A 15087-nucleotide genomic window follows, 5' to 3' on the forward strand; every position below is an offset into this window, starting at 1 on the left:
TAAAAACTAAAAAAAGGTGAAATTTGTCAATTTTTCTGACTTTTTAATCTCCGATCTAATTTGTTTCTGTAGCCTTAAGAGACTACATCAGTGGAAAAATAACACATGATTTCTGCTCTAAAGCATCTGTGTACTCTGCTTAAATTTAACTTTTAAAAGTAGATGAATCTAACCCCTACTTGATTTGCGAAAAGAAAATACAGGTTGTTCCCCTAATACAGAGCATTTTCAGCAGTGATGTATCTAGGGGGAGAGCTAGTTCCGCGTTCAAGATATCAGAAAAAATATTTTTATGTTAATCTCTTGCCTGTTGTAATAATCTTATTTTTTGATGTTTGCTTTGAAAATTTATTTGAAGAGCCTTACATAAATAATATCTCTTCTTTACACATTTTTGATTCTTGCTATACATCTATTTATGTCCTAATCTTTTAAGATCTATCCTACACAATTACTAAGGTATTTTTATTTTCTGGGTAACTCCTAGCTCAAAGCTCGTGTCTCTCTTATCCCCAGAGCTTCCAATTTGCAAGATTTATTATAAAATTGAGCATTTCTGAACTTCAGTGATTTTTTCTTTCAGGACCTCTGAGGATATTTCTTTCAGGATCGAACATTACTAGTGAATTTTAGGTTTTTTATTCATATATTATTGATTTAAGCTGAAATTAGTAAAAACCAACATTTCAGTAGGCACTCTTTCTATCAGAAATTCATATGACGTGTTGAAATATTAGAGTTTCTAAAAACCACCAAAATTTGAAGTTAGAAGTTTGTTCTATGACAATCTATAAATCATAAATAGTCAGAAGAGAGATGGCAATAAGCTAACAAAACCATAAAGGAATAGTTATCCTGATTTTGCATTGAGTTACCAGGAGGGTATACACATTCAACAATCAAAATCGAATCAAGCTAGCAAAGCAAAATATACGCGTCCTTTCATGCTGGCATTTGCAATTTAACCGTGAAAATTGCAATTTAACCGTGAAAATTTAACCGTGAAAATTCTGAAAAATACAAGAACAACTTGGTGCCGCACGGAGAAAATTGTAAAAAGAGCTATTCAGTACTAATTAGGACTTCTTCAAACAAATTCAATGAAGTCGTTTTCTGTTACGTGGCAACTCTAATAGTAACCATCCTTTCAACAAGGAGAAACCGAGTTTTCTGCAAAATTTTCAAACCTTTGGAGCCGGATTTTTAGGATTTCTGAGTACCTCGAAGTAGCTGAGATCATACCTCCTGAATCGAAAAGGAGGCTGCAGATTGAACGGGCTTGCACATGTCTAACATTCGCGGCGTTATGGTGGCGTTAACCTCTGACTACAGCTAAGAGTTCACGTGCAACATTTTTGATAGCCTAGATCAGTCCCGAATATTTTCCCTGGGAGCGGAGATTTTAACAAACTTCGAAAAGAAATTGAGAAAGCCTATATCTGAATAAAAGAATTATTAAAAGTTTTTGTGGAATCTGTATCTGAGATAGAGTTTAGCAAAGATTAAAATTTGAACCCTTTTACACAAAAACAAACTTAAAAAAGCAAATAAAAATTCGTTAATTTGCGCTTTTGTTATACTTCTACAAGCCAGACAAAACTTCGAAGGGGGTGGGGTATCTTATTCTAATATTTTTCTTTTATCACGGTACAATTATAATCATCCAAATTTTCAATCTTGCAGTAGGAAAGGAGCGAGGAAGAGAGAGGGAGAGAGATAGAGGGATACAATAAAGTATAAAAATAGACAAGAGAGATAAGCTTTTGAAAATTTTAAAATATATTCCTTTTCGAATCATCCCTTTGATTATCTCTCCGATCACCCTTATTTAATACAATCGCTGAAACCAATTTAATTAAAACTTAGTAATTATGCAATCGCTGAAACCAATTTAATTAAAACTTAGAACTCTCAACAAAAAGAAAGAAAAAGAGAAAGATACAAAAACAGAGCACAAATAAATACAGTGGCAACAAAGTCAAGTTCTGTTCCTGTGTGTTCGGTTTGGAATGGTGGATAATAAGACGTTGAGTTGGTCCAGGGGAGTAACGTTGATAATCTTGGCATCTTCTTCACTGAAACTAGTTCTAAGAATCTGTTCAAGGTGCAAATAATTTGCCATAATTTGATTCTGAAAATAGTAAAACAATATCCTTGAATTACTGAACTAGAAAAGGAAGGAGAACCGTAAGATTATTTTTTTTTATTCTAATAATCATTAAGCCTGATAAGTCCTACTGAATTGAATTTTTTTTTTTAAATAAAGAATTAATGATCAATGTGTTCTCTTAAAAAAATACAAAAAGAAACGACGCAATGATTTGATTATTCTTTTCTCTCTTTTTACCAGTGACAATATTAACAGAGTGTTTGATTGCAAATGTAATCACTGAAGAAAGCACTAATCGAAAATATTCCTCAATTTAAAATTCAATGTCCAAGAGCTTATGAGTTTTTAATTCTGTTTTCGGAGCAATTTAATTGTTTTCGAGTTTTCGGGTTTTTAATTCTTTTTTCGGAGGTTATTTTTTTTATTCTAATAATCATTAAGCCTGATTTTTTTTTTGGACATTTAACTGTCTTTCAGACAAGATTCAATTTTTCCTCTGGCCAATTCGGATCTAGTTTGGCCAATTTAACCGGTCAAGCATTGGCTTACTACTTTTGGTTTCTTGCAAATTTTTCGGATTAATTCTCTCATGCATTGACCTTCCTCTTCTTTACTTTTTGTCTCTTGTTACCTCTGTCTCTTGTTGAGGGGTGAGCTTAAAAGCATTTTTATAAACAAATCCAAAGTTAGGGAAATCTCTTCAAGATAGTGGAAACCAATTCTGTGAATATTTCGGCCCTACGTCCAAGGGCCGTCTTCAGCACAATACGAGAAAGAGAGAGCAAAAAACATATTTATATATAAATAAACTTACATTAAAATGCAAGAATTGAAACTAATGGTCTTCGTCGTTAAAAAATTGGTCTTCGTCGCTAAACATTTTTATGGGTTTCCTTGAGCCATTTATTATTGTATTTTTCGAGAGAATTTACGAGCGAAGAGAAAAATGTGATCCATTATCGAAATTTGGATGAAATAGCTGAAAGTATGGAAGATTTGAATGACGAACTTAATATTTCGCACATCAATATTGCTGCAGACGTTGAACAAGTAACACACAAACAAGAAACAGTTCGGTTTTATTTGATGTGATTTGCTCGAGACAGGAGTAAACTCGAATAGAGAGGCCTCCACTTCCCCAAGTAAAAACCTTGTTTTTTTATACTTTCTGTTCGCTTTTAATTACCAAAGTTTAAAGTTTTTCAAAATTCCCCATTTCAAAATAATTTTTTATTCCAAAATAAATTCCAAAGTAAAACTATATGTGTCTTGAAACGGTCTTGGCAAGAACAAATAAAATTAAAACTGAATATTTGATAAAAATGATATTAACTGCTGAAAGCTCATCAGCTCAAGATTTTATTTCACCGCAATTTTCATTTTATTTTCAATTTAGTAACAAATACAAATGAAAAATTTGAGATATAATTCATTTTAGTAAAGCACCAAATACACAGTAGACTTTTATGTTTTTATTCTTAGGAAGACTGGCAGAAGCCAAACTCTTGTTTGAAGTCAAAACTACAGGTGTCTTAAACAATTTTGGAAAGAGCTAATAAAATTAAACTAAACTTCCATGATTTTTGTAATAAAATATCGTTAATAAGTGTTTTACTAGAGGGAAGGACAAGAAAGGAGGGCCAAAGAGGGCCTCACTTAGTCCCAGGCTCTTGGGGGTTGTGTCAACCCCGAAGTTTTTGTCACCTGACTTCGAACTTATTCTAACAAAACGACTATCTAAAAAATTGGATCACATGAATTTGGGGAAAGAGAGCAGGGGAGGGGGGACAAGTTGCTATCTAGTCCCTTTTTAATCCTAAAAAGTGAACTAAAATTTTCAATTTCCAATCGAATGAGCCCCCTCTGAAAGTTATACAACCACACCTTCCATAAAAATCTTATATGCCCCCAGGGCATAATTTACAACACTTGCCCCGGATTCTGGGCGGTTGTGTAAGCTCCAAAACTTTTTTTTTACACAATCTTTGGTCTATTCTGAACAAAATGACTATCTAAAGAATTCGATCAGACGCATTGGAGGGGACTAGTTGCCATCCGATTACTTTTGACTCTTGAAAAGGGAACTAAAACTTCCGATTTCTAATCATTTGAGTCACCTCCAAAGTTTATACGGCCATCTTTTCCGTCAAAACCGTACATGCACCCGGAACCGTAAATTACAATCCTTCCCCCGGTGTCTCGGGGGTTATGTTGACCCCAAAAATATTGTTATTTGATCATTGGACTATTTCGAACTGAGTGACTGTTTCGAAAATTTTCATTGGATGTTTTTGGGGAAAAGAGAGTGTGTGTTTGGAGGAAGGGAGAGATGACCTCTGATCATTTTTGACACTTAAAAAGGAACTAGACATTTCAATTTCCAATCAAATGAGCCCCCCATGAAGTTCATACGACCCTCCCTTACATAAAAACCTTATAAAAACCATATTTGCTCCCAGGGCATAACTAAAAACACTTGCCCCAGGGCCCTGGGGGGCTATGTTGACACTGTAATTTTGGTTATCTGATGTATGAACTATTACCAGATAAATCTGGGAAAAAAGGGATATCCTCAATCACATTTGATTCTTATAAAGAGCACTAGAACTTCCAATTTTTAATCAAATGAGCCCCCTAGAAGGTTTATAGGACCACTTTTTCCATATGAAGTACCTCTGAAAAAAAAACAAAAAAACATTGGAGCCTGCCTTTACTATAGGCAACGCTATAGCGTAGCCTCAGATAAAATAAAAGTCTGATCCCTGCATCTGAACACAGAAAAAGAAAAAGCAGCAAATCTACCGGATCTTACTAAAAAATAATATTGAAGCATTATTTAAGAATAGACCCAACAATTGGTATTTTGAGGTTAAAAATTGATGCGGTAGGAAATTCAACCAGCTAATAGGCTTTTCGCATCCATCGTCCAGCTGCTTGAGTACATTTGCCCTGCATTCAGGTACAGAAGAAGAGGAACAGAAACTTCGTCCAAACCAAGCATGTTTTTTTGCATATTGACATTTTCGTAATAACTATGGATTACAAGCAAATAAACATATTCTGTCAGGAAATCTCGGGAATCAAAACACAAAATAACATCATGTAGCAACCAATTTTTTAACTTTTTTTAGAAGGAGGGGGCTTTAAATCTATATGGGGAGGGAGAGGGTCTGCGTTGGCGTCAGTTTGGAGAAATTTTGGGGAGCGCAGAATTTTTCCAATTCTAGGGGTGGCTGGGATAAATTGCCATTTATTTCAATAAAAATACCCCCCCCTTCACAAAGTAAATTTTTCAAAATCAAGAAGCAGGTCAAAAGTCTAGAGGGCACATGCAAGCCCTAAATCACTACGCATTGATACCAAAGGGGTCATGTGTGCTGTCTCAAATGAAATTTAATATTTAAGAAGTACTAATCGCTGCAATGTTTAGAAGTTCTTGAACGTAGGCCATACCTACATTCAATGGTGCACAAGGTGCACAATGTGCACCAACAGCTGCAGCACTTCGTTCCCTATTTGTTTGACTGCCACCTTTGTAGAGTGATGCTGTATAGACATCTTTAAGAGAAAGAAGCTATTGAAGGAAATAAAACATTCTATTCTATGAGTAACGGAAAAAAACCTCCAGTTCCTCTGATCTTTTATCTATAAATTATGGTGTAATTACTGCCATTTGAGATAGTACCGCAACTGCTATACATACATCAAAACAATTTCAATTGTAGTGGTAGCAAACGGAACTTCAAAAAGCTATTGAATTACGGTGTAATTTAGTTGTAATATGGTGTCATTTTGTTATTTTGTGAAATATAATGCTATTATGGTGTAATTTTGTGGTGTATGGTATAATATAGTTATTAAATTATGGTGTAATTACTGCCATTCGGGATAGGACCGCAACTGTTATACATACATCAAAACAATTTCAATTGTAGTGGTAGCAAACGGAACTTCCAAAAGTTATTGAATTACGGTGTAATTTAGTTGTAATATGGTGTAATTTTGTGGTGTATGGTGTAATATAGTTATTGAATTATAGTGTAATTACTGCCATTCGGGATAGTACTGCAACTGCTATATATACATCGAAGCAATTTCAATGTAGTGGTAGCAAACGAAATGTCCAAAAGTTATCGAATTATGGTGTAATTTTGTTGTAATATGGTGTAATTTTGTTATAATTTTGTGTAATATGGTGTAACTATGGTGAAATTTTGTGGAGTATGGTGTAATATAGTTATTGAATTATGGTGTAATTACTGCCATTCGAGATAGTACCGCAACTGCTATACATACATAAAAAAAAACTTCAATTGTAGCGGTAGCAAACGGAACGTCCAAAAGTTATTGAATTATGGTGTAGTTGTGTTGTAATATAGTGTCATTTTGTTGTAATTTTGTATAATATAGTGTAATTATTCTGTAATTTTGTCGTGTATGGTGTAATATCTGCTGCTACGTAGCAGCAGAATAATCTGCTGCTACGAGAAGTACACCACTGGGTGAAAATAATTCCTAAATTGTTTTATCCCTTATCCCTAAACTGCATTCGTAAAGCAATCCTGGATAAATCTGTATAATAAAAAAAAGAAGTTGATGGGATTAAAAATACTCTATTTCATAATTGCCATTGGAGCGTTCCATTTTCTTTTACCTTGTTTCTTTTCATTAGCAAAAACTACTTTCCTTCAATTCACCAACGTGTTGTCACACCAACGAATCTGTTAAATTCATGAGCTAAATTTAAATCACTTCTGAATATTTACTTACTTTTCAATTTTACCACTATATGCGCTTCCAATGACAGTGCGACATCACAATATCAAAATTCCCCCTCTCCCTCTTATATACTCCCCCTTATATAAATAGAACGATATAAACGGTTGATTGGAATCAGAAAAAAATACGAAACAAACACAACAAGATTTGAGAGCGAAGTGGTGAGACGCACGTCGTCGCCTGAAAGCAGTTTTGCCGAATCTGTTTTTCCGAAAACCGGAGAAAAACGAGTTTAAAAATTTTGACATTTGTATCTCGGAATTGGCTACAGCTAGAGCGTTGATTTTTGTTTCAGAAATAAGAAGAAAAATCGCTTATATCGTTGTGCTCATTTTTATTGGCCTAAGGTGAGCCTTTCCTGATATAAAACGGAATAAATATCAGTTTCGGCAAAACCGCCTGAAAATTCCGGAACATAGGTAAGATACGGCAAAACGGAACTGGCTCAGCATGAATTAGAAATGCGACTTTCAGCAAAACGTATATCATCTGATTGACAAATTTTAATTTCGACTATTAACTGGGAGTTATACAATAGAATGCAACAAAAGATCAGTGGGAGGTCTCACTTAGCAACAAGCTTCTTGGAATTTCTGCTTTTAACCTTCGGAGCATTAACGGCAGAGGCTGCTTCGGGACACGCTGTGATTTCAGCTGAAGTACTACGTACCTCAGCTCTCTTACAACTTCTAATAAGACTTTTCACATATGCCACATCTACTGCTGGCATGAAACGGTAAAGCGATTCTACGTCTTTTATTTTTGCTGTTGGCAACTCAACTACTGTATTAGAAGGTACAGGAGGCAGCAACATTTCCACAACACTCACTGCTGACACATTGGGCAATGACCTCCTTGGGCTAGCCTCTGGTGCAATCAGCGCTACAGAAGGAGCAGTATCCGCAAACGAAATTTTGTAGAACACCCTTTTGCATAGTCCTCGCTTAAACTGCAGTAACTTCGCCTTTGAAAATGGAACTAAGCTATACTTATAGCATTTGGACGTTTGGGCGTAATCGAAAAACTTCTGCTTGGTCATTTGAATAATGACAAACGGGTCACGGGGCCGAACAATCAAAAGCTTTTTTGTCAAGTCTAGTAGCGAAAAGACTTCCTTGTGCTTCAAAGACCGCTCAATGACGCTGTGAACAGCATCGACCTCCTGAATCGTGGAGTGGCCAGGCTCAAAATACTTCATCGTTATACTCTGAACGTGTGAATGCTTCTTCAGGGTGTCTTGCATCATGTAGCTCATTATTTGATTACGATTTTGAGGCACACATGAATCTGACCAGGTAACCAACTTTCTGATGTCAGGATAGGTAGTAAAAACCTTATCAAGGATAGCACAAAGACCACTGGCAATATCATTTCCACTTCTACCAGCAAGACATTCTGACCACAAACAACAATAAACTCTCTTGATTAGCTCCCCTGTATGTCTGCGAAAGGTAAGAATAGAAGTTAAGTTGAAGCAAGTGATCTTCCTTTTGTAAAAAAAAGGACGAAACATCCCCTTTTGGCAAAGAAAAAACGTTTTCCATATCAAAACACAATACGGGGTCATCCGAAGCCCTGTCCTTATCTCTTTCTTCTTTGCTTTCTAGTTTTCCTTTCACATGTTTTGCATGAGAGGTTTTGACCTCCTCAGATAATTCAGTACCATTTTTTTGGGCCACGTTTTTTTCTTCACAAACATCACATCTGTCAGTTTTAGGAACATGAAATGCAAGATTAAATTCACAATTGAAAACTTTTCTGTACATGTGTTCCTTGAGAGGAAACTTATCATCTTCCACACACTTACTTTCATAAAATGAATGCATTTTGCTTATAGTGAGCGAAGGGTCGAGGAGCTTTCTGTTGGTTTTGTCACGACAGTAATGAGATTCAATAGTTGGGAACCTTTCAATGTGCTTTCTTATGTACGCGAGATCCTCTTCTTTACTTTTATTCACAGGATTCTGTGGTACACTAACATGAGGTACTCCACCACTTGATAACTTATGGGCATAATGTATACGCTTATCATCGATGTCTAGGGTAGCAAAATTAAATCCTTTGCAGACCTCCACAGTTTTCTTATGAACTGACAGGAAATAGTGGAATGGATGCTTCCGGCGAGTCTCTCTTTTTTTAAGGTAAAGGTTTCGTTGTTTTCAAATAGTACATCCTTTTGGAATCTTTTGACAATGCCCAAAAGTTTTTAAACACAATCTGACGATCAGTCTCTGAGAAATGTTCAAAACATCTGAAAGGACACGAATGAGGGCAATTAAAGGGTTTCACTTCATTCTCCTTTCCATATACTTTTTTGGTAACAGGGTTCAGATAAACATTTCCAGAGTTTACTGCATTCTTAATCTGATTTTTCACCCACTTTTCCTTGTTATTTAACCTTTTTCTGACCTTTTTGGATGTATCATTTCTCGTTTCTGTGCCATCATTTCCTTCTGTGGTTGGAGACATGCTAGCAGAAGCTGTTTCACTGATTTCTCTGGTAGCCTCTGGTTCACTTTCTGTTCTATTACTTGTCCAAGTAGTAGGAGAGCTGGACTGGCCAGCATCTTCGCAGAGTGCAATACTTTCGACTTCTGATGAAGATCCCTTACTGGGTGTACATTCTGGATTTTCAGTATTATCGCCACTTTCTACTTGCGGGAAATACGTCGGGTCAGAATCTGAAGACAAATCTTCGGGGCTAAAAAAGAAAGCTTTATGTTCTCCATTCTGGCCATCATATGGGTTTTCTCCAGCTTTGATAGCCTAGTGTAACTAAATTACTTCCATTAACTATGCCAGGGTGTCAGTCTCAATGATAGGGTAGCCACATAAACATTTAGTGGCACAAATTGGCGATTTTTTTTTTTAATAGAAGCATGAATTACTGTGAATTTTCCTTTTAAGTTTTACATGTCTAAAACATCTCTAAGAAATATTTTAAAAATACCATTGCATTCAGGACAAGATTGGGTGTTTTATAAGTCCATCAGTAAGATGTCCTAGCTATTTAATATTATTTCTTAATTTTCAATGTAAATTTAGATGTAAAAAAAGCAGCTGAACTTGCCTACAAAAATTCACTGATACTAAGGAGGAAAAGTCAGTGTTATACAGCAGTAATAGGTCTACTGGACTATAACCTTGATGATCATATTCACATTTTCCCATCTGACTCCCTTGCTGGGGTTTCCCATGCACCCAAAACCAGCTCAAAACCACCCAGTTTCATAGAAATTCATTGAAGCACATAGTTCCAATTTGGCTACTAGATGGACAGAAGCCTAAAGTCAATAGTTAAACACAGGCATTTCCTTCTGTAAAATACTGTTTTCTAAAAAAAGATTTAAAATACTTAGAGGCAAAATAGAGAGGTGATTTTGGCCTCAAATCAAAGCTGAAAAATAGGAGAATCACATTGTGATCTTCAAAAGCTCAGGTTTGATAATTTTTTTTTTTTTAGTGGCTACCCTATCAATGATCTAACATAGAAGGTCTTTAGTAGTAGAGGAAAAACTTTTAAGCAAATATACCTAATGTTGAGAACCAAGCTCATGTTCAGTTGTATGTTCAGTGGCGCAAGGGTTAATAGCCTACCACCTCATCTGTTTCCTTGACTGACATCTTTGACCCAGCTTTTTCTGCCCATGAACCTTAATTAGTACCTACTTTAGAACTGTGGAAGCAAACTACAATTAATGCTGCTGTACATACTTCTGTCTCAAAATATCTAATTCTTACCTGTCTATTTCAAAAATATCTGGGTAAATCGACATTTTCAGTCTTTTGGGCCTCATAATTATATCTTCTTCTTCTTCTTATTCAGCAGACGGGCTTTTCAGTCGATACTATTTAGCCCTTTTCCTTTTGGCTCACTCTGTGAGATCGACAGAGCTATGGAGCTGGTTTGTCTTGTATGATTTGTATCTGCTCAGATTTCTTGAAGTATATCTTTTGATACCAGCAGTTGAATTATAAGAGAGTATATATTGATCTCTGTGCTCTGCGGGAGAGTATGGTCAGCAAGACTCTTGGCTGTTAGTGGAATTTTGTGGTGTTTGAAGCATTCTAACATTTTACATCGCAGGGTATACTGTGCAGACGTCAGCATATTACATTCAAATAGGCAGTGATCTATTGTTTCATTTTTAAGATTACATGACCTGCAAAGGGGGACGAGGGAACTTCGCCACTTGAATTAGAGATCTGATATGAAAATGCCTGAAAATTTAGCCCATTTGAACCTGACCGAATCCTATGAGAAATCTTGGAAAGGTGCTTACTTGGGAAAGGTGATAGGGTAGGATTCTTATTATCTATCAGTACCTCTGTAAATCTCCAGCGGTAAATATCTCTAATGGGGATTGGTCTCCCACTTGGCTGGTCAATATTTAAAGCATTTTTTGCTATTTCATCTGCCTTATGGTTACCTATTATACCTGAGTGGCTTGGAATATACTGTATATGAGTTAAAATACCTTTTGAAGCAAAAATATCAATAATCCTAAGACAAAGAAATGTGTCAATATCCATCTTATTTTGAGAAGCTGACGAAAGAAGCTCAAGGCTTGACAAAGAGTCAGAATATATTATAATATTTTTAATATTAACTTTCATATATTCATTAATCATGAGGAAATCTAATGCCATGATTATGGCATTTAGCTCGGCAGACATTACAGATGAATTATCTTGTAATCTCTCTCCTAAAGCGATATTATGGGTTGGGAAGAATGCTCCGCTTGCCACTTTCTCATTCATTTTGGACCCATCTACAAAAATTTGGAAATGGTTTTTATAAGCAACATTATTTAGCTCGGCAAATTTTTTCTGAATAAAAGAAATGGGGGTAAGTTCTTTGGTCCACTTTGAGAAGTCAGTCTTTATTATGGGGGTTGACCAACACCAAGGGGGGGTTTGGGGGAATGTGGGTGCAATAGATTTTACTGGCACTGGGAACTTCTTCTGGATATTTGCATATTCATTTGCAACGCCTCTAAACAAAGATGGATTTTTTAACCAGTTATGCAGGGTGTGTGAATCATTGGCTTCAATTTTTGTAAGGTACTTAATTAGTAGAGAACTTCTTCTTTCATTTATTGGTGATAGTCCACTCTCAGTAAGCAGAAACTTAGTTTTTGTTGGTTTCCTAAGACCAAATATAATACGAATTATATCATTTTGCGTCGTTTCGATTTTTTGCATGTGGGTCTTAGCACAAGCACCATAAACAATGAGGCCATAATCAATATGGGGTCTTATATATGATTTATAAAATTGGAGTAGTGTTTTCTCATTACAGCCCCAAGGTGTGGCTAGTAGCCTTTTAATTATTCTTATTTTTCTATAGCACTTTTTTATTGTATTTGTGATGTGGAGGTGGAAATTTAGCTTTTGGTCAAGTATGAGCCCTAGATAATTAATTTGATTATCCTCTGGGATAAGTATTCCATTTAATGTTAGTCTAGCGTCATAATGATTTCGCTTATGGTGGAATTGGATAATTTTTGACTTTGTGGGTGCAGTTGGTAAAATGGACTTTTGGGAGAACTTTTCAAATTGGAAAAGTGCATTTTGCAACTTTGAATGCGCAATCTCGAAGGTATTGCCTGTTGCCCATAATACCAGATCGTCAGCGTACTGTAGATTGGTATGTGGGAGGTTCATGTCCCACAGATAAAGTGAAAATAGGAGGCAGCTCAGGACTGCACCCTGTGGAAGGCCTTTGGTTATGGAAGTTTTGGGTGAAGAGGCAGAACCTACACAAACAATGAAACTTCGGTTTTCTATAAAGGATTTTATGAAGGATACAAGTTTGGGGGGTAGTCCAAGGTTTGTAAGTTTAACTAAGAGAATCTGGTGGTCAACATTATCATAAGTTCCTTCAAAATCTAGGAATGCAGCAGTTAAGACATTATTTTTTGATAGGGATTCATTTATTGCATTTGTTAACACTATGAAAGCATCTGTTGATGAGTGGTGTTTCCTGAAGCCAGTTTGAGTATGAGGTATCAGATTATTCTTCTCAACAAACCAAAGCAGCCGATGGTAAATCATTTTCTCCATTAATTTTCCCAGCACTGGGGTAATCATTATGGGTCTATATGACTGAGGGTCATGTTTAAGTTTGTTTTTCTTTAAAATTGGTATGAAAGATGAACATTTCCAGTTATTAGGGAATGTGGATGTAGCCCATGCATGGTTATAGCAATTTAGGAGCTCCTGTTTGTACAAAGGGGTAAGATTCTTTATCCATATAGGGTGTATATTATCATAGCTACTTGTAGCATTGGCCTTGATATGCTGTATTGCATTATTAAATTCATGTATTGAGAAGGGATGGTTTATATAATCTGAACCTGGTCGGGGCTGGTAAATAGGATTTGTCATGATTTGTGTGGTGATATTTTTGTTTTTTGATGTAAGCTTTTTTGAGAAAAGGGAGGCAAATAATTTTGTCTTATCAATGTAATTATCATAGTGGGAATTCCCATGTATTAGTTCATACATAAGAGGGTTGGAGGATGTTTTTTTCCCACAGATTTTGCTTATAAGTCTATGTATTCTTGGGTCAGATGTTTCTCTGGAAAGATTATTTGCAAAATTATTCCAATAATTATATTTGGCATTAGTTATTGTTCTCTTGAGGTTAGCCTCTGCTTGTAATTTACTTAAAAATGTGGCAGGGGATGGTTTTCTTAGGTATGCTCTCCTAGTTGCATTTTTTAATCTCCACATAATTTGGCAATCTTTTGTCCACCATGCTTTAGGGGTGTGTTTAGGGATGGTTTTCCTAGGTGAAGTTCTGGGGATAGCTTGATTAGCTGCATTTGTTAATATTGATGTCATAGCTTCAGCACACGTGTCAGCAGTTACAACTGAGGTATGAGATTTCTGGGTTAAACTTAGGACTTCTTCATTAAGCTTATTTCTAAACATGGTCCAATTTGCTTTGGTGTTGACATATTTAGGGATATGTGGGAGAATGTTGGCTGGTTCATTTAAAGAGGATACTATTGCAAAATGGTCAGTGCATAGATTTTCAATTTTCTTAATATAAATTTTATTTAGTATATTTGTTGAAACAATTTGTAGGTCAATAGTTGAGAATTTGCCACTTTTGGGGTTAAAATATGTATTTAGATTAGGAGGGGTAGCAATTGCTAAATCGGCATTATTTGAAATCAATCTTTCAATGAGCTTACCAGCTTTATTTGCTGGCTTATCCCCCCACAGAAGACTGTGGGCATGAAAATCCCCGCAGATGATTATGTTTTTTAGCATATTAGAATTAGTAATATAAGTGAAAAAATCCATGGCATCGGTAGTCTGGCCATTAGGGTTATAAAGACTTAATATGTATGTTTTTGTATTATTTATCCAGACATTGATACCAATAACATCAACATCATTTGAAAAATCTGGGAAATTGATACCGCAAAATTTAATATTATTATTTAAAATTATAGCTACGCCACCTCCTTTTCTCTGTGAAGACCTATCCTTTCTCAGGATAGTATATCCTGGAAACTTTGTTTGTTGGTTATTAGTCAAATGGGTTTCTTAAAGGCAAGCAATACCAATGGAATTTTTATTCATAAAAGATAAAAGTTCATTTAACTTATTTTCTGAAAGTGATCTTACATTCCACTGAAGTATTGAAATATGCTGCTTTGTTGTTTTAATTTTCATTTTGCTGTGTATCAATCTTTAGCTTTGCTAGGAGCAGAGCAAGATCTTTTTTTGCTTGGATATGCATGTGATTGGGTAGGTACAATTTTGCCAATTCGCTTATTATTTTTGCTTTTTGTGGTTGTTTTAGGTTCATTGACTGTACTGCATTAGAATTTAGTATAAATAGGCACATGTTAGGTGTTAATTCATTTGGATTTTCATCTGGCTTTTTGTTGATAATTTGATTAATACCCGTTAATACTTCTGATTCATTTCTACTTGGGAGAGGTGGCCATTCTGATCTTCTATCATTACTTGTAGAGGCTAGAAGGTTTGTCCAGGGTGAATCTCTCTTATAGGAATGTGAGCTTGGTTGCTTTGAGGAAGGAGTCTTATTGGGGGTGCTTGATGCTTTTGGTAGAATGGTTGGTCTATGGGTGAGAGGGTTGGGCGGTTTCATAAGGTTTTTTGTCCAAATAGGAATATCTGATCCAGGATATTATTTTCTTCTCTTAGTGTGAATA

The 15087-nt window shown here is 35.6% G+C and overlaps 1 protein-coding gene across 1 annotated transcript in view; it reads right to left on the bottom strand.

Annotated features, from left to right (window-relative positions):
- Positions 1–1896: 1896 nt before the first annotated feature.
- The window catches only part of LOC136034298 (conserved oligomeric Golgi complex subunit 3-like), a 29587-nt gene continuing 16396 nt past the window's right edge, over positions 1897–15087 (bottom strand). The window contains exon 7 of the mRNA XM_065715436.1: positions 1897–2131. Within this exon, the coding sequence (XP_065571508.1) occupies positions 1979–2131 (153 nt within the window). The 3' untranslated portion in view covers positions 1897–1978. The remainder of the gene's footprint in view (positions 2132–15087) is intronic.

The sequence above is a fragment of the Artemia franciscana genome, chromosome 13, assembly GCF_032884065.1.
Source record: "Artemia franciscana chromosome 13, ASM3288406v1, whole genome shotgun sequence".
NCBI lineage: Eukaryota > Metazoa > Arthropoda > Branchiopoda > Anostraca > Artemiidae > Artemia > Artemia franciscana.